The sequence below is a fragment of the Macrosteles quadrilineatus genome, unplaced genomic scaffold (genome assembly GCF_028750875.1).
Source record: "Macrosteles quadrilineatus isolate MER2022 unplaced genomic scaffold, UCM_ALF_1.0 Scaffold_2__2_contigs__length_208266976, whole genome shotgun sequence".
NCBI classification, from domain to species: domain Eukaryota; kingdom Metazoa; phylum Arthropoda; class Insecta; order Hemiptera; family Cicadellidae; genus Macrosteles; species Macrosteles quadrilineatus.
The window spans coordinates 155188963-155210457 of NW_026542595.1; the positions used below are offsets into that span (position 1 = coordinate 155188963).

The following is a 21495-nucleotide window of genomic DNA, read 5'->3' on the forward strand; positions in this document are numbered from 1 at the left end:
TAGCCCTAAATCTATATTTTTTATAATTTAAAAATTAAGTTTTCATAACCTTACAGTATATTTGTAGTTTATTAAGATAATCTCATGGCTTATTTTTCCAGCCCTTTTTAAAAATAAGCTTTTTTGTATGTTTTATAGTCATCTTAATTATTTTATTGGTCCCAAAGATAGACGTTATTCATATAACTTTTAGTTTATGTCAGTTCATTTTCAATGTGCGAATAAGTTATTCCATTAATAATTTTAAAATAATTTGAGATATATAGTCTAAAACGGGTGTTGGTCAAATAATTTTCTTATACATCTTCTCCCTGTTACAAAGCACAGGCTTAGCTATTAGTAACCAATAACGTAGGCCATAGGGTAATAGAATTTTAAAGTAACTTTATGTCAAATTATTTGTCAAGCCTTCAAGTCAAAGATTCTTCACTCACGACTTTGCACTTAAACAGTAATCGTACTTAATTAGCCAGAAACTAAAATCACGAAGTTTGAATACTTGCCAGTAGGTATGTTAGAAAATTCATTAGGTGCGAAAGTAAAGAATTTCTACGTTCGTTGTTAAAAGGTGGGGCCTATTTAACATGCAGGCTGCGGACATATTAAGGACAGAAATAGTCACGAATGGCACGCGCGGATTTTATTCCGCGCGCGATTACCAAATCGACAATTCACAACGGGGATCACCGCGGCCACCTTCGCTTGCAGATTGTCTTATTAGCCGAAGCACTTCTACCGGTAAACTGCTGAACAGACAGCATTGAATAATGCATAGCTTGAATTACATAGTGTATTTAGATAACAAATTATAGTTGTGAACACTTCTTGTGTTGCGGTTACTCATGTGAAACCAGCATCAAAGGTAGTTTACTTATCTCGTACGTCTTCAGTCCATGAATGTGGTCGTCGGTTTCAACCATCTTCCAAAAAACGTTTAGGCATTTTTTTCACCAGTCCAACCACGCAATTCACGAAAACCAAGCTTCAATTACTATTCTACTCTTATTGCTTGGTTTTGACACAATCCAATAAATATGTTTTTAGTAGTCAACCTATTTTTATAGTCAATCCAAAAACGTCGCGGCTGTTCCGTTGTTCGTGGGCAGGCTGCACCATTAATCATAAGCCTCGTCCTCATTGGCTGTCTAGACCCTGACAAATAGATGCTGTCCAATCACATCTGTCGTTACAACTCATTTACTCCTCGGCTTCTTGTTAAACAGCTTTAAATAGCCCGCCGTCGTAGTTGAGGGAATCTACTGTAAGAGAAATTGACTCATTTGCATCTGTGTTGTGACCGTTTGATTGTACTATCTGTTAAGTAGTCTGTGAGTAGTTTTACCTCCATTATGGGGCCTATTTGTTTTTAAATTAATAACTTAACATTATGTATTTTTGACAAGGTTAATTATCTAAAATGTAAACCTACATCTATACCTGAAGTAAGAACCCATACTTTAATCAACGATACACATGCTACGCAGAATTAACTATGTTATGTTGTGTACCTCAATAAGTAGGATTAGAGAAGGATTCAGTGTGAATGCTTCGCACGGGTCAGCTAGTATCATTGACTATACAGTCAATGCTAGTATGTACTTAAATTGTAAATATTTACTGACTACTGACTGAGCCTCCGATAGGGTCTGATGGCCATAGTGACAGTTAGAAATCGGCCAATAGGTATTGTTTATTGGTAGGCCTATAACAACGATTATTATGCATTTATTTATTGTGTAGCCAAATTGTATTCAAATATAACCCCAAGTGTGTCTTTCACAGAGTCAGCTCATATGAAATTTATTTTTCGTTCCCTACTTATTGATATTTTTTTATAATATGTTGCATAAAATACAGCTATATCTACTGTACACTGGCTACATTGGAAATTGTGTACACAGCAGAAATCATTAACTAACAGAAGCGTACTCTGTTGTAGATTAAATTAATATGCATACATTTTTAAGCAAAACTGGCTTAAACTTTAACCAGTTACGTCAAATTCTACACATTGTCAAAGGCAATTGGCTACTCAATCTTTAGACCTGGCGACCTGGGATGTTAAAAAAATCTTGTGAGAAAATTCTACGTAAGTGTCCGATCATTTATCGATGCCGTGCAGTACAAATACATTTTCATTTTATCTTTGTATTTAAAATGTTGTTAAAACTATTATTGAATTGTTACTCGGCTGTTGTGATGTGTCCATCTGGTTTAATAACGAGTTACTTCGTAATAAATCCAGTGTTAGATGTTGCCATATTTCTGCCGTTACTAGGAACGATTTTTTTCCTTTTTGAAGACTTATCAAATATTCAGTATTCAGTTGAGGATACTCGCTGATATTTTGACCAGCAGCAATGGACGTAAACCATCGCAGTGCTTGATGAGGTCGTTTGACATGACTCATAAACAATTATGCGGGTGTCATTAAGACCCACATGTAACAAAAGATTAAACCACACAGTCAGTGCCTCCCCTGCCTTGTCATTTAGTTTGAATTATCATCAAACCTCTAATATCATAATTTTGAAACCCCGTACGCATAAGCCAATCAGACAGAAACCTTCCCAGGTGGAAGAATTAATCAAAGTACTCCTGTAGATTCAATTGACGGTTTGGTGATTCATAAAGGACAAACATAAATAAATGAATTGTGTTGTGAATTTGGTTTATCGAATGGTAATATTAAAACACATTTCAACAATTCCAAACCTGTAAATAGAGGCCTATACACGGTTTAATTGTGGGAAAAAGCTGATAAAAAGATTGCTTGGTTTCTGAGTAAATATGGATCATACACAGTACAAGGTGTTAAACCCTTTTATTATAGATAAAAATAGTTTTTTAGTGTAATAATGCAGGTGTAGTACTGATATCAACCGGTTGAACAGAAACTTCAACCCATCCAACCAAAGAAGGAGACAAAAACACGTAAAATCAAAAGCTTAAATTTTATTGATTACTAGCTGACCCGGCGAACTTCGTATCGCCTAAGTTATAGGTTTCCCCTAAGACAGACCGATGGAAAGAAAGTACCGTTACGTTTAATTTTCAAGATGATCTCGTTTGCATCGCTCAATCACGTCCTGGTTGAAGTTCGTTCGCTACGCTCACTCACCTTTGGGTTGGATAAGTAAAATACTGGAAAACATACGAGTAGTATAAGAATATACTCTTATGTTTATTATCTATTTTACAAAAATATTTAGTTTGGTCTTAGTTTCGTTTTCATCAAATCCCAACATCTACACAAAATAGAAATTATTTTTTATAAATAATCATAAACGATAGTTTTTTCACGCCGATTTTTATTTTTTATTCCTTAATACAAATCAGTTAATATTCGTTAGACAAATTATATGTATAAAATAATGGCTCAATAGAGCAATGGGGGAATTGCGGCACCATCTTCTAACCGAATGCTTCGAACTTTACGTCTTTTTCCTCGAAAGTATATTAAATTTATTATCTAATTACCAAAAGAACTATTGTTGGCTCTGGCAATAGTTTAGCAGTAGCCTATGTGGAGTAACGAACATTGTGTTAAGTTCTTGAGTCACTATGTATTCAATTAATTTCAATTTTACCCATAACATGACATGTGTTCATGTACAATAAAAAAAAACTGAGATATCCAACAGAAGAATTCTAAGTATTAAGATTTCCTCATGAAAGCGAGAGAATATTCACACCGTAATCTACAGTATTATAATGGTGTGCAATCAACAAATTACTCTTACATATTCATGGGGTTAGAACTGCATTTTAATAGGCTGACAATGATGAGGAATGAATCCTTATAATTTATAGTTCCGATGGACTCCTTGCTGGTTATTAGTTTGATTTAGTGTTTCAGTAGTTGAATGGGGAAACCAATAACATATGAACGTAGTGACACTGTAGTTTAGAGAAGAATGACGACAACTCAATTATTGAGATAGCCTGTCCGCGCCTAGCCTCATCAATATGTATTGGTCGAACGTATAAACTAACCTTACAACCCAACCGGTAGTCATTCTTAATCTGATTTGGAATCAATCATTATAAGGACCTTCTTGCATTCATTATAATCGTCGATCTTACGTATGGGTAACTGTATGTAAATACATTTTCCCTAGAAGTTCTCAGTGTTAACTTTGTGTTTAAACTGATTAGTTTAAGCCGTTGACTATTAATACAACGTTTAAACACAGGTCTGATTGGAGGCAGTCTAGATTAAATAGTTTTAAAATATAAAGTTACGGGTAAAATAAATAGCCTACTAATACATTTTATATACATCAAAGACTAATCCAGGTATTAAAGAGTTTCCGTGGAATATTTTCAATGGACAAACTATTGGAGAAGTGTAGAGCCGTATAGTTATACAGGGTGAATGAAAAGTCAAGACCCCCCATCTAATTTTTTCTAAGTGAGTATACAGAGATTTACTTTTGGTGGTCGTGCAATCTTAGCAGGAAGTTTCATTTTATGATTTGTAAATTTTTTAGTGACCCCCAATAAGGGGGGATTAGGGGCAATTCAAAAATTTTAAATGTAAACCCCCATCAAGTGACACCTCATTTTGAGTCGCTTACAAAAATTAAAGAATGTTGAAACTCAGAGTTCACTATCTCTTCTCTATCCAAAATGGTAGCCATATATTACCACTACGAACAAAAATTACCATTGATTTTCCATAACATTTGACGGGCTGCTATTTTGGATAGAAAAGAGATAGCAAGCTCTGGTTTTCATCATTCTTTAAGTTTTTGTAAACACTTCAAAATGAGGTGTCACTTGAAGGGGGTTTACATTTTAAATCTTTGACTTGCCCCTGAAATCCCCCCTTTTCGGGGGACACTCAATAATTTCAAAATCATAAAATGAAACTTCCTGCTAAGACTGCACGACCACCAAAAGGATATCTCTGTATACAGTATTCACGTAGAAAAATATTAGAGGGGGGTCTTGACTTTTTATTCACCCTGTATATTTGTTACTATTAATTTTTGATGGTGCATTTCATAAAGTACGTTCTACAATACAATAAAAGATCTCCCTGATTGAGACATATTTGTGTTTTTTGTTTGAAATACAATAAAATAAACTCGTGTTTTCATTGTTGTATGCAGCGAACACATAACAAAATAGAAGCGCTACTCGGAGCGCAGGAGCGTGGCAGTCTGACTAGCCGACGAAACGGACAAAGATGGCGGCGCTAGCCTAGTCTCGGCGTCTGCAACGCGCTGGTCGTCTGCTATGCTTCGAGTCAGGGTTGTTTACATAGGCTTTATTTAAATGTAAAAATACTTTTGTATAAAAACTACTTAGGTTTTTCTGGAGTATTAGTATATTGTTGGAAATATCTTAAAGTAAATAAATTGTTTTACTTTATTGTTGCCGACATAAAATTTATCTAATGAAAACCTTTACCCTTAAGTTCCTATAATGAATTATTCCTAACTGATTAGACAAGCACAAATTCGTTTAATCAGAGTTTACTTGGATATTTCCAAAGTAGTGGTTTAAGAATCGATAAGGTTGATGTTAGTTCCGGATTACCAATAAACACAAACATAATTACTCTATTTTATTGATAAATTAAAATAACAATAATCAGCATGTACTCTGGACGGATAAAAAAAGAGTAAACTATAATATAAATTAAAACTGGTCTTAATTTAAGTAGTGTTACACGTTACGAAGTAAATTATTTATAAAAAAATAATTGAATAATTTATGAAGAAAATGATAATAATTCTTTTGAGTCTAGAATCAAATAAGAGATTTATAAATCTTAAGTTATTGTCATTCTTTCTGTATTATAGCTTGAAATACATTAGAGGTAAGTAACCTGCCTGATCTACTGGTCTCACTTAAACGCGGCTTCAGGCTGTGTATTGATCACTCAGGGATTGATTTTTAAAATATCGATTACACAGTAAAAATTTGTGATTTTTTCTCATTTGTATTAGAACAATAACACAATCTGCCTCATTGTTAATTAAGGAACAAACCATGAATTTATTACTGGCAAAGGTGAACGTACTACCTGTTGTAAATTGTAATCGTAGGCATATGGTACAAACTATTCGACCTATTGTTTGATCCAAAACATAAAAAGTCAATACTGGAAATTGTAAATGAATTAGGAGTGAACATTGTACAGGGATGTCCCGTTAATCCTTATGTTACTCCGAATGGATTTCATTTGCAATTTCTCAGATTTCCCTTTTACGACAGCCCATTCCAGTTTTTGGGGTGTCGGGTCACTCGGGTTAGTTACCTTCAATTTCAACTTAAAATTGTTTTGATTTTACGTGGCAATCGCAAAAGAGAAATTCTTTAACACACACAAAAGTAGGGTACTACTAATGACTATTTTCCGGAAATTACTAAGTGGTTGTAATTTATTTCACTTAGTTAGTCGTCAGTTTAGGCTTATTGAAATATTTTTTTTATACAAGACAATCATAATACTAAACGTGTTGTTTAGTTTTAACAAATTAAAATATATTAAATGAATGAATTTATTTCCTATATTTCAGAACACTGTATACAATTATAATTGTTGAAATATTAAAACTGGTCTTTATTCAAGTAGTGTTTCCAGCTGTAAAATAAATTACTTATAATAAAAAATAAACTGACAATTCCAGAATCAAATAACAAATATAGTATCTGCCCGCTGTAAAATATGGGGCTAATTCAGTTTGAGCAAACACATAAACAAAAAATACTTGTACTTAAGGTAACGCTGTTATACTGGAGAGTTGGTGTGATGGCGATAACCTACATCCTGCTGAGAACTAGTCAAGTGATTGTTCTTTTACAAAAATAGTACACATTTCTCAGGATATGAAATAGACAACAATCATTTTTGTTTAGTAATTAAAATGATTGTTCAAATATATTACAATGTTAGAGTTCGCTACTATGTACTAAAAAATAAGTAACGAAAGTCTTCACAAAAATAAAGTCAGGCAATATCTCAATAAAACTGTAATTTTTCTGGGACAATAAATTGAGTGTAATTTTACAAACATTTGGGAAGTTTTATTTAACTTACATAATTATCTTTAGTTTATCTTGGATGATATTGAAAGCAAATTAGTCCTTAAAAAGCTGTGCCAAACGGTTGAAAATTCTTCATAGACAATATATTTGAAAATGTCTTTAATATATACAATATTACAGTACACCAGTATAAATAAAACATTAAAACACTGCACGCTAAATTTATAGACGACGGCCCGGCGGGGCAGCGGGCGTGGCGCGGAGCAGCGGCAACGGCCCTCTTGTACCTGATATTTTTAGAAAACCACGCACGATAAAAATTTTTGGCGAATCGGATAGTTAAATTTGGTTATTTATCCACAACTTTCCCGCTGACGAAATTACTCTGACCAAAAAATAAAAAAATTCCTCGCTATACAACTTTTTCATGTCTGAATGTGAAAAATTAAACTACATAAGTAAAACAAATATTTATAAATCAATTACTATCATAACTATTAATTTTATATTAACACCATCGTTATCATCAGTATCAGATCTACAAGTGTGCAACATTTCAGCAATTTTTGTCAACTATTAATGTTGTTTATGATCGTGTATTTGTCGCGGGGTTTTTAATGCGAATTGTGCTCGCGGGTCTTGGATTCAGGCTGTATGACGGACCAAGATGGCGGATTTGGCCACACTTTCAGTGCATTTGGTTAAACGCCGTGTCCTCTCTATTATTATTATTATTATGTGCTCGCTGGTTGTATGATCACGTTAAACTATTAACTTACAAAAACACGATGTAAAAATTCATGAAAATATTCTTGTTTACATGCATGAGAAGGTTGATAATGTTAGAAAACTTACTTGCAAAATAGATTTTTATTACAAAATGTTTAAGGATAATTTGAGGTGAGATTCGACCCATCGGGTCACATCATCGTGATTGGCAGGATTTAAACCCGGGCCAGTTATTGATTTTCTGCACTGTAATTTCAATACCAGCCACACCACGCAGATCTTTTCATAGTAGGCTAATTAACTGAGAAACAGCTAGTACTGTCTATGCAATATCAGACAAACTTATTTAATGAATTGTCTAAATACACACTACATCCCACCAATGTTTACCCTAACTAATATTATTATAAACTGTTAAATTACCTTTTAGAGTTTTAAAAATAAATCCATCTACTTTAACAGCTTTATTCGACTCGAAAATTTATTGGAAACAATCATCTATCAAGCTACAAAAATATCACCAGCAGTGTAATGACTTGTTAACGATAAAAGTCAATTTATTGATACTGTTAAGCTTTGGTGATTTGAACGGTTTGCGAATTGGTTCGTATAAATATGTATATCTGTTGACATACGATGTGGGTTGGAAATCATAACAGGGTGTTGGGTTTCATTTTAGTAGCCCACTGATAAAACTGGCAATCTTTGAATAACAAATTCTCGTATATTAAGTTGAAAACGATGGAATTAAATGTTTTGCTAAAATTACCTCACTAGACGCACTGTTAGTATATGCTCACTAGACTCACTAGATTTGTTCATAGTAAATTGTTTCTTTTTTTTAATGAATTGTATCAATATTATTGTGTTTATACTCTTATACATTCAATTATTCAAATTAAATTCTACAATTAAAAACCTAAGTTATTGTTTACTTACAAAACCCATACTGTTTGATTCTGTATCCCAAAAAAAAAACTGAGTTAAATTAATAATGACATTGAAACAAAAATCAGCTAACATGAAGATTTAAGATCAATCTCGTAATATTAACGGATTTTTTGTCCTGAATCTTATGTCAATAATTGGTTTTGAAGATTTGTGTGTAGCAGGATAAATAAAAAAAAGATATTTGTGCAGCAACAATTTTTAAGATACAATCTGCTTTTCGAAACAAATAATTGTTGTCATTAGTCTACTTAAACCATACATTATGTTGAACATTGTTTTGTTTATCTAAAAAAGATAGTTTATTGAAACTCACACTTTAAAAAAGTTATGATCAAACCTATTTTAACGTACGGGATTCAGATTTGGGGAACGGCATTCAAATCCAACTTAGTAATAATACAAAAATTCCAGTTCAAGGCGCTACAAAGAATAGTATATGCCCCGTGGTTTGTCTCGAATCATACAATCCATGAAGATTTCAAAATACTTACATGCCTTTTACCAATTTTTCATCTGAACTGATTGTAAAATAAAATAATAAAAAAATATTTTTTTAAATCTTGTAATGATTGCTATGTGATTAAAACGATAATTTTAATACTTTTCTTTGAAATGGCAACCATACGATTGTAGATGAGTGTTGGAAGAGTGGCGCGATCTTGTGGTCATGTTACTGACTAACTAACAACTAGACCGACATACTCCTTAGACACAGCTATTAATTAATGGTATTACAACAAATAACATAAAGTGAACCCTAAATCCTAAAATCTGCTCTAAAATCTAAAATAAAGAGAAAACCGTTAAGTCAACAATAGTGAACACAAACGACACCAACATAAAACCATTGACTATACAAAACACACGATACAATAGACATAATATTTTAGGATGAGTATTTTAATTACACTTTTTAGTCAATGATACCAAACAACACTAAAATTGTTATTTTTGGTTTGTTACACCTTAAATTATGCTTTGTATCTATATTGTAACACAGAGTACAAAGTTTCAGTGTAATAAAAAATGTTCTCAAGCCGCTGATCACAACTAACTCCAAATATGTTCAGATTATAATCTAGGGATAATATGTCGTAAGTAAGGCTTAAAGGTCGCACAAAGGAAATACAAAATACTGCCTCAATCCGGTAGCAGAGCTGAAAGTGGCCAGCGTTATGTAGACTGAGCTGAGAATTTACTGTCCGGTTCAGACGGCTTCGTTCCGTCTCACATAAAGTGATCCGTTTTATTCGCTTTTTCGTGTTGTAAGCGATAAGGTTGATACAGTTCATCACATTACTTTCAGGTGAGATATTTGGAATCTAATTCGTTACTTTCGTTTAAAATCAGCAAAATAAACTCCGTTAATATAGCTATTCTATTACTCGAAACTGAAGTTATTTGTCCAAGAATGGGTTTTGTAAAGGGTTTTAGTTAAAGAAACAGCTGATCCTAGTTACTTTGATTTAAAAAAATATAGCTCAATGATCAAGACAACTGGGTCAAGATTTGAAACATCAAAAACAGAGTGTTCTTATGATTGTACCTTCCGATTACTTGATGATGAGTCCTGTTACGACTCAGCCGTCATAGTTGAAGGAGTTCAGCTGACAAGTTTTTCTTAGCATGAGGAACAAATTCTTTTGTTTTAAGATAAGTTTATCTTTAGTTTATAATGAGTACCAAACTATAAATTCAATAAATTATGACATTTCCAAAAGACGTGGTATTTGGTTGAATTTTAAATGAAAAGGAAATGAAAATGAAATGAAATGAAAAATCGTTTATTTACACAGGCAAAGTTTCTTACACTTAACCTGTACGTTAAATTATGATATAAATATTTTAACAGAATCATTTAAATTTAATCATTTAATTTTAATGCAAGTTTGTCGCCATAACACTATAGGCAGGCCATCTGCGTCCCTATATATAGCTATCGGCAAATTTAATTTGCATTATGGAGTCGAGTTATCTCAGGGCCCAACCCCCAACCTTCAGAATAAAAGATATAATTGAATTAATAAAATAAATGCAAATCTACGAAGTGTTGTTTGTTCAATAACCACTTTTTAAATCTTAGACAAAAGGACGTCAATAGGATTCTGTTAAACATGGTTTAATTAACTTTAGTAAAAACTATCCAAACGATGAATTTCCATTTATTTAAGTTAAGAATGCATATTTTGACTGATTACAGTGTCATATTAAAGACCAAGCTGTAATCAACCATTTACAACACATATTGGTTGGGAACGAAAACATTGGGAATATTCAAGTGAACAATGGCTTTCTGGTCAAAAGTTATCACACATTGTCTGATTTTATTCCTCCCGAAATATTCCTCTAAAATACGATACTGCAATTCAAAGCTTACAGGCCTTTTTATGTGGTATTGTTTTATAGCTATTCATCCTGTCCACGCAATCGATTTTGGGATTTGTAGAAAACTAGAGAAAATAAGTGTTCATTCATTTGGGTATGCAAATGCAAACCAATAATGCAAGAAAAGTTCTTAATTTAGTTTTCTAAACATACGTATCGTACCACACATTTAGTAAATGGATTTACTGTTGGAATATTTAGCTATCAAGTTCAATTGATTATAAAACTAGTCAATGGTTAAATCGATATGACATTGAATAGTACAAATTGACCTCTAATTCTTTGCAAAATGTGAAGTTTGTTTTGATTTATACGAGAGTTTAATGTTTGTGACGTTCAAGCGCTAGTGTCTACTAAATGATTTCTCCGGCTTTATTTTATGACGCTTGCCTATTCGAATTATTTTAGCCTATGGCTATAATACCATAGTAGAATAAATAGTTCTTCTTAAATTACAGATAACTATATTTGGTTTAACTTTATTTTTGTATCCTTTAGAAACCAAATATTAAACATTGAAACATCTTTTACGTGAACCGATTGGAACTACCGTTAAAGTCTTCTAAACCGTATCCACTCCACAAGTGTGATCTTTAAGAAGTTTTAATCTATTCTATTTATGGCTAAATTATAATGAATGTGTAAAATACTACCAAACGACTCACTGCCTCTGTAACTAACCATAACTAACTGTAACAGTTGGCAAGAGTGCAGCTGAGTGATATGTGGTCATAATCAACTGATTGACGCTGCCAACAGTTCCGATTTACGAAGGCGTAAACGGTCATAACAATCTCATCAACTGATCACGCCCACAAACTGCCCGTCTTACACTATTGCCAACTGCTAACTGCTACACGTAATTTCTCACTGGTTGGTTGGTATGACTGTTATGCACGTATTTTAATAATCCGCTTCATCACGAAAAGCAGGCAATTCGGCAATAAGAGAGGGTTTTAGGAAATTTCCCATATAGGGATGAATATTACCGTAGTACTCATTGTAAGACCTGGACCCAGGACCGATTCACTTTTTTTTTGTTTTGAGGTCCCTAGATGCCATAAACACCATCCGTTCAGATTCATAAAAATATTATGTTTTATATATATATATATATATAGGCTATACCAAATTAAGAAAATAAACTAGCTGCTGTACCCGTGCTTTGCAACGGCAAGAAAACCCGGTTTCATAATCATTTAAATATATTTAGAATTTATGCACAATCTCTCTCAAATGATCAAGGACAGGGCAGTTATAGATCCGCACTATTCAGTTAGGAATCATCAAAAAGCATCTGAATTTTGTCAGGATCAAACCGGAGGCATTTTCTCTGTGTGTGTCTGTGTTTTACTTCACAGTGGCATTTTTTACGTTTTCTAAGCGAACATTCCAGTTACCCAGGAGATTGGAATATGGGATAGGAATTAGATACGATTAGATGAGGTAATGACTTGAGAAACGTTACATAGCAGCTAATATAAAACATGTCAAGGTATTTAACCAACACAGTTTTGAGAGAGGACTAAGAAACTGACATGATATACTCCATGTCTCCCTCCCGCTGTGGCCTGGACAGGGAGAGGGCTTGCACTGCTGGCAGAGGTCATGGAAACACCGACGGAGTTATATGGTTCAACCCAACGTGGTTTAAATCATAACAAAAATATAATTGACTTAATAGAATATGCTCCATCTGCTGATTTCCCTGTAGGAAATAAGACAGACAAAGAAGGTTTCATTCCGCTATACTTTTGGATGTATATACTGCAAGTGACTTCTCAAATGTTAAGTCTGATGTCTATTTTGGAGTTCACTGCCGGTAATATGTGTGGCTGTACAAATGGTTTATTCCTAATTAAGGGCAAATTTCGTAGTGGGAATTATACACACTCATCATACTACCAGAAGATAATAGATCAATATTTTTTGTCGAATTAATTGGCTTCACATAATGTGGCTGAATGAACATCAAAATCCACTCTTGTGCTTGAACCGTACAGAAACGTGCCTTAAAATAAAACAGTTTATAATTACCTGACTAGGATGACCACATTAAGGGAGTACTTGTATGTTTGTTTCATGCCTTCTACTTCTAGGAGGCAACTAAAAGTCTTGCTATGATTTTTAACATTACTTAGCCCATGGCCGTATATACTTAAATTGTAGCATTTTGTTGATGAATAAACTTATGGTTGCGTTCAAAACCAATGCGTTATCGTGTGTAGTTCATGTCCGGCGACACTGATTGCTAGACAAAATTTAGTTACTATTATTTTAGAATTAATTTAATATTGTGTGCTTAGTAGATTTCTCATTCTTATGGAACGGAACCATGGTGGAGAACGGAACAGCCGAAGCTAAATTTTAGCGAATTTCCCTAAGTAGCTATTACCGTAGGTCTCATGGTAAGACCTAAGCCCGGGACCGATTTACTTTTTCATTTTGATGTCCCAAGAGGCCAAAAACACCATTCGTTCAAATTTTTATATATCTATATATAGATAATATAGGTATATATATATATATATATATATATATATATATATATATATATATATATATATATATATATATGTGTGTGTGTGTGTGTGTGTGTGTCCATCCGCACGATAACTTGAGTAATTTTTGTCCGATTTTGATAAAATTTGGTTTGAAGGTGTAAGGCGGGATAAACTTGGATGTGTTCGTGAACCCGCATGATCGGACTATGGGAATGGGGGTTTAAGGGGGGTTTTATGGGATAAAAATAGGTTTTTCCCATTTTTGACCCTAAAAACAACAAATTTCACAATTTCTTTTTAAACCATTTTGTAGAGCTTAAAAAAACAAATAATTTAGTATATTGAAGCGTTATTATGCGCCTAATTGTTACGGAGAAAATTCAAAAAAATTGTACTGTAATTTTAAAATTCCCATGTTATTCTTATGGAGAATAAGTCAACTCTTGTAGTTTGCTTGTTTATGAACATATTTTGATCAAATTTGGAAAATAGGTACATTAATTTCTTACTAAACTATATTACCTTTTAATATTTTACATAAAAAAAAACTGTTCTACCCTCCCTGTTGCAGCAAACCTAAGCACTCATTAAACTATTTCTGTTTAAATAGGGAATAAATGTGATATTTTTAAGGAGACTAGGACTATCCTTAGGACTAGGAGCCATTTTCATGTCTCCGAGTACTTTTGCACCTTTTTAACCTCAAAATTCTCTACGGAGTCAAAAACACTTCTTTACATGGTTTTGAATTGGACCATTGGACGTTTTGGATTTGGTTTGGTGTTTGGTTGCCTTGCCATCTTGCCAAGCCAATGCCAAACCACCAAAGCAGCTGGAGCCGGCTTCGGCGATGTTATTGTTGAAATGTTGACTTGACATTGTTGTTATTAACTTAGTCATTAATTTATTTATTTTTACATGTTCGATGTTCATGTTCTAAGCTCTAAGTGGTTATTTTGAAGAGCTATTTAAGTTAACCTAAACCACTGTCCTGTTGTAGGTAGGATGTTCAATAAATAAAAGAAAATGTGTGAAGAACATCAAGAAGATCTTGGTATAAACCAAGAAGAAGAATATTCTGTGAGCAATGACTAAACCGCTTAACTTAAATTAAGTTAAATTACACTAGTTTTCAGGCTAAATTATTTTTAGAAATGACATGAGTTAGGGTTTAGCAAAAACAGATGGGTTAGGGGTTGGCCCCAGTAGTTTTGCTGTTAACAACTCTTAAGACACACATACCTTATTAACTTAACTTAGGCCTAGGCCTATTCTAGGATATTCATACCATTGATGGTAGGCTTAAGTTGTTCTTAATTTTGTTTATAAGAAAATTATCTACAAAGAACCAGACAGTTTAAGTTAGGCCTACTGCTCCTTTCACTCAATGTGCAAAATTTTGCTTGTTGGGTGCGATAGGCTACTTATGCTGGACAGTCTCTGGAGAACACCTTGTCCTGGCATATCTCACACACATAATTGAAGAAGATTAATTAATACACTGAGGATGGCGTTGCAAATCGGAGTAGGCTTACTTGTTTTCTGGCTGCTGTTCCTAGATTCCATACTTAGATACGTTCCATACCTCTGATTCGTTGCGTGTGACAGCCTAAGATAGGCCTAAGTTTACTGAGATCTGAGATGTCCGAGGAAACAGTTTTAGTTGGCTACTTGTACGTACACTGATGACTTCCACGGCTTTGATAGCTGCACATAATGTTGTGCTGTTCCAGTTGAAACCGGACCGAGCCATGCGTACCATAAAAAGCATAAATGTTATACCATGATGGTCTCTCGCTTCCATGGTGCTCTGAGTAAAACCTAGATATTGATTCTATAAGGAAGTGATTACAAAATGTTGCCGTGTGGGTAGGGGGTATTGAAATGCAAAGAGTTTTTGCTGCCACGGTAGATTTATGGTAGACAGTAAGCAGCTAAGCTAGCAAGACTAATTCTTCCGTTCGGCAGACAAGGTTGCTAAGGTGGCTTGTTTCCTTAGTTGGTTAATAGCTAATGTCCAAGGTCCGAAGTCCAATTGTAGAATGCTGTTGATATCTAGGCCTATGGTTCAGTTCGTCTGTAAGGTAGGATGTGTGGATGGACCATAGACACACTCAACAATGAGGTAGGCTATACAGGATACCGGTACAGGTTCCCCTATACAGAGTCAGGCAGCACTTAGGGTCTAGCATCCACCCACCAAACAGTGTCGGAAGCTCCAGTTCTGGTAGTCGCTGGAGTCACCCCCTGTGAAACCTTTGGTCTCAGAGAGGATGTCAATTTATCTGCGGTGTGGGGAGGACCTGGCAAGAACAGAGTTGCACACCTACACCCAATGACCCTGGTAGGAGAGCTGGGAACAGGAGACAACGAGGAACTGGACCAGTGACTAAATCATCAAGCCCAACCTATGGGTTAACCGGCTGTAGGTATGTGGAAATGGATCATCACCTCACCCTTTTTCTTGGCAGATCTTGTCTGTATGGTTATGTAGGCCTGCCTGTTCAGGCTGTGTCAGCTGATTGTACTTACTGCCTGGGCATTCCCGACGATGTGGGACAGACTTTCTAGGCTACTGTTCCCCGTATTGTGCCCCATTTTGAGTCTCAACATCATGTAGAACTGTGTTGAGACTTGGTCATTCCAATGATGAGGGAGGGTGAAAACAACCGGCATAAGTTTTCCACATTTTTACCAGAGTATTGTGCGTGCTAAGAAGCTAGACATAGTTTGGAATGCAGTCTATGTTTATCTAGACCGGATCCCAAACAATGTCTAGCTTCTTATCTAGTTAACTTATCACAGCTTATGACATACCTCATGTTGCCTACTATTAATTCCTTACTGTACTTCATTAAGCTATGGAGGCAATTAGTAACTTTGTCAGGTCTCAATTTTGTTTTAAAAAAAATCTGCCTCATCAAAGAAATAAACTTATTTTGGAGATTTTGATTTAGGCCTAATGTTGTTTTTTATTTCCACTCTTGCAGTATTTACGAGAAGAATTATTAACCTATGTAACTGAAGCAGAAAAGAGTTTGGCAACCAAGTCATTGATATTAAAAAGGAACAACAATGCTTCCTCTGAACGTCCGAGTACTTCAGAACTGGGCAAGCGAGATCCTAGTATCAAGAAAAATTCTACTTTCATAAAAAAAGTGGTGAGTAAACACTTTTTATGAAGGGCCCTTTGAGCCTAGCCTTTTTAACTGATAAAAGAATTTTACAAAATTACAAAGAAATTTAATCTCTTAGCACCCTGGATATTTAAATTACAATCACTTTGGTATTTGAATAAAAGTTTTGAGACGGTTAATACCTCTTCAACAGATGTTTAAATTAACATTGCTCTCATGGCGAACAAATTCAAGATGGCGGTTCAAGCCTCCAAGGAAATTACAAAACTACAAAAAAAATGTCTAATCCCACAGTAGACCTACCTACTCTAGATATACCTATTACAGTAGAGTCCCTCAAACTCGGCACTCGATAACCCGGCAGTCTGGATAACTCGGCCATCACCTGGCTCAGAAAATTAGTGATTTTTTTAGTCCGAGTTAAACAAGCTAGCTCAAGTATAATCATTTGCAGCTTGTACTAAGGATTTGTTGAACTATATCTGATGACTTAATACTGACTTGCAATATAAATCTAATCTAATTAAAAAAGGGGTTAAAAATAGCTTAAAAATTGTATTGTTCTTATTTTTAACTCTACTTCCCGATAACCCGGTATTTCACAAACTCAGCACCCTTCCAGTCCACATTACGCCGGGTTTGCGCGACTACTGTACTACTTTGGTATTTTAAAAAAATGCATGAAATAACTAATGAAACTTTTATTGCTCATAAAAAACACTGGGCTACATATTTATTTGATTATACATCAAGATAAGAAGTAACAGTAATGGCCTGAGAAACTACATTGTTCAAAAGTGACTATCGACCTTTGCCTCCCACAGGTGTGTGACGACTACCATCTAGACAGTTCAGCAACGTGTGAAGCGTCTACAGCCCATGTGTTGCAAGTTTAAGGATTTCATTCAGAACGGGTAAATTGGTTGCCGTGGCCCGTAAAGTAGGCATAGGCTTTCACCCCAAGCAGCTAAACGTGCTTTGTCCACTTCCGGGTATTAGGTCTTTGTTGACCACCAGTAATGCGTCTTTATTCACCTTTAGATATTTTGCCTGTATCTACCTCCGGGTATTGTGTCTTTCTCCACCTCATCTCTTGTCAGGGCATCCTTGTCCTTTTTCGTGCCGTGACCTATCTGGAATGGGCCTTTCACTTACCCAGTCCAGATAGGGACCCACTGTTTCAATTCCCTCCGTGACGGAGTTTGGTGGTGAGTTAATGGCCTAGTTAAACCATTGTTTTAAGTAGTGTAAAGTAAGAATGCCTTTACTACCGTTTCAATTACATCAGTAAACAAGAGTCCAAGCTATACAAAACCAGAAATCAACTGTTATTAAGCTTACAATGATTTCTGGTTTTTATATAGCTCCAAGAGTCCATGTTTACTGATGTTAATTGAAACGGTAGTAAAGGCATTCTTACTTTACACTACTTAAAAAACTACTTTTTATATCGCTTGGACTCTTTTGACCTACGAGCGCACTGTTGGTCTGGTAACTGATGAAAAATGTATAATGATGACATTTTTTGTGATCTTGACATTTTTCTGAAGTTGGAATTGGACCTCTTCTTCAGGTTGGAAGTAATTTACAACATGACATGACGACTCACACAACCAAAATTTCACCCTCTAAGTACTTAAGCAATAGTAATTGCATCCTAACTTACTTCAACATAGCCTAAAGGCCTACTAAATTATTCCATTAATGTTAAGTTTGTCAGATGATGCAGTTTGTTTTGTGTGTTAAGTGGGCAGTGTTGATGGTGATCTTTTATCATTTTAGGTTTTCATTTTTGTTAGACTGCTTTAAAAATTAATTTGTTTGAGTTTGGTGGGCTCTTTTTAACCAAATTTTACCGGTTCATGGGTCTTAGACCTCTGCGTGGAACATAGCCAGTAAAGAAAATTTTGTAAGCCGATAAAAAATTACCAAAAGACCCCTGACATTTTAGCTTTACTCAGTGCACTACCAACTAAGCCACCAATCGATCAAAGCTCCCCTCGTGTGTTCTCTGCTACAGCTCAGTCTTTTTATCTTCTGGGCTCCTCACTTGAGAGGGTTTCAGAATTTAGATTCAAAATCAAAATTCTCATGAAAGTTTGGTTTTACTCAAAGATCATCAACGATGAAAAATGTCTGTTATGTATAATCTTTTAAATAAAGATAGTTAAGTTTTTTTTTTTGCTTTCAGCGCAACATGGCAGCTGCTCAGATGGAGTTGTTGATTAAGGAGTGTGCAACTCTTAACCTAACAAAGTACTTGAGTGAAGTGGCCGTTGCAATTGTAGAAGCCAGGATAAAGTTTACAGATATCCCTTCAGCTGTGCTGCTCTGCACTGAACTCAATTGTACATACGCTGAGTTCTCTTCATTCTTGCAAGAGGAATATATCAAAGTATTGACAATCAATAAGGATGAACCAGTAAGTGAGCAGTCTTATTTTTAATTTAATATTTTTTCGTTTATTTTGTAAAACAAACACTTTATTTTTAAGAATAATAAATAATGTTTGTTTTTCTGCAGTAGTACGGTTAAATCAAATGATCAAAGGAAGCCCATCATAACTCAACTCAACATAACGTCATAACTTGTCTTTGGCTCGCCCCCAAGCCCCCTTTTGTGGGCTGTTTTTCTACTGTTTGCAGTTTTGAGGCTGAAACAGTGAACAAAGGAAATAATATTTTACTGTAGGTCTAATCAATATTGCAGTTCTAAGAAAATATCTAAAACCTCTAACAAGCAAACCTAATAAACAAGTGTTAACCCTTCGAAGCGGTTTGAATAGCCTTCCTTGTAACACTTAAAAGACACTGCTATGGTTTGACAAGACCAAGACCTGCTCGCAACCCACTAGGTTGTGGCATCTGACGACAAATAAGTGAACTATTTTGAACTAGAACTATATATAGCTTACTGTCCATTAGTAGCTTGATTTTTCACAGTTGATCCCTATTGTAGTTGGTAGTGAGTGCATTAGAAACAGATGTGTTGTTTTAAAACATAAAAACTACTGGTACCGTAAGAAATATTGACAATATGGAAGGTTACGAAACCTTTAAAGAACCTTAGGCCTCATTATAAATATAATACATTTGACTATCAATACAACTAGACATTCCATACCCATGTTAAATTTGTAGCCAGATTTTAAAATCAAAATCATCGTAGTTGATGTGAGGCAACGACAGATTGAGCTGATCTGAATTACTAATTTCTGTTGAATTCACAAATTTTGGTTGCCAAGTAAGACTTAGGGAATGACTTATGGTGAGCTATAGCAAACTGTTATGACCCACTAAAAAAAGGTTTAAAATAGAATTCTAGACAATAGGCCTAGTGCATTCTGTGACTGGCTCACAAAACGTTCTTAAAAAGAAAATACCGATAGCTGGTCCATGTGGGATAGGTGGGACCTCAGTATCCTATACCGTAGTCAATGATAAATTTGATAATTCCTAGAATTCCAGTTCGTAGCTTCCTAGGTATTTTTAAATTTTATTTTTATAATAAAATTATCAATTTAATTATGAGTAGCCTCATCTCTTATGCCAAAATAGCAAAGGGCAAAACGTGGGATGGCTTAGCACAATTTGGGGGAAAGGATACTGCAGCAGGGTCCAGCAGGCAAAAATCCTGCCTTGAAGGTCTAAATACTTTTATCAGGTGTAATAATGATACTAAAAAAAATGAAACTGTTTACCAGGTTGCCAACACTAACAAGCTACGTGTAGAGGTATGTTTCTACGCAGAACTAAGTCTGTGTGGAGTGATCTCTGCGCGACAGTCATTGCCTGTGTTGGGGACTGCTCTTACAGTTCTGACTGCGGACAAGACATTCAACACACTCAGTTTGATACTCAGTTTCTGTAAACACTGCGGCGCAGACTTTGCTGGTAATTATCACCAGTTGTGATAGATATTATTATAGCAGACTTCAAAATCAGTATCTACATACACCAGTCACATCAGTGGAAACATGAGCGCTTTTAAGGAAAATCAGTTCAAACCCCCTCACACCTCATTCGGGGATGCTAACTACTGGCTAGCATCAGACCCTAGTGTTTTACAAACCAGAGATACGTATGTTCAATATACATGAAGTGTTTTTTCTATTCAGGTTTTTTCCAGATCTCAGTGTTCATTAGACCTCTTCACCTTCTTGTGTTCTGTCACAGTTCTCTTTTTCTACAATCTACCATCCAATCCTTTCTTCACATCCCTTCTCACATCATCCATCCATCTTGCTCTAAAATAATATCTATGTCTGCTTCCCTTTTACTCAATATTCATTTTACTCCATTCAAACAAAATTTTAAATAAATTTTTCATTTATTTCTCTCTCCTAGCCTACTCCTAGTACTTTAGTAGTCCTTCACACTCTGTCGAACTTCACTCCTTTCTTTAATCCATACTCAATCCATTGTTTAATATGCAGTATGAAGTATCCATGAGCCTTTCTAAAGCTTATGACCAATATCTACCCATCTGCTCATCTAAGTTAGGTTAGTATGTACTACAGACGAGACAGTAAAAGCTTACTCAAGGTGTGTAGGCGCAAAGGGACAGCTATTGGACGTTGAGCAAATGGCAGGGCCTTTGGACGAGGTGCAAATGCTACTTTTTTAAGAGTGTAATGTGCACTGTTTCACTACGACCAATCTCATGACGTCCAAAGCTTGTAGAAAGACTGATTATTGCAGCTACTGGACTTTTGGACATGGTGAGATTTAGACGACATTCAACAGTAGGGCCTAAGGTATTTTATATTGGACGTCGTGAAACAGCTC

The 21495-nt window shown here is 34.9% G+C and overlaps 1 protein-coding gene across 1 annotated transcript in view; it reads left to right on the forward strand.

The window, feature by feature from the left end:
* Nucleotides 1-14418: 14418 nt before the first annotated feature.
* The window catches only part of LOC128986674 (regulator of nonsense transcripts 2-like), a 66643-nt gene continuing 59566 nt past the window's right edge, over nt 14419-21495 (forward strand). The window contains exons 1-5 of the mRNA XM_054407159.1: nt 14419-14437; nt 14572-14651; nt 16562-16732; nt 18900-19130; nt 20412-20601. Of these exons, the coding sequence (XP_054263134.1) occupies nt 14598-14651; nt 16562-16732; nt 18900-19130; nt 20412-20601 (646 nt within the window). The 5' untranslated portion in view covers nt 14419-14437; nt 14572-14597. The remainder of the gene's footprint in view (nt 14438-14571; nt 14652-16561; nt 16733-18899; nt 19131-20411; nt 20602-21495) is intronic.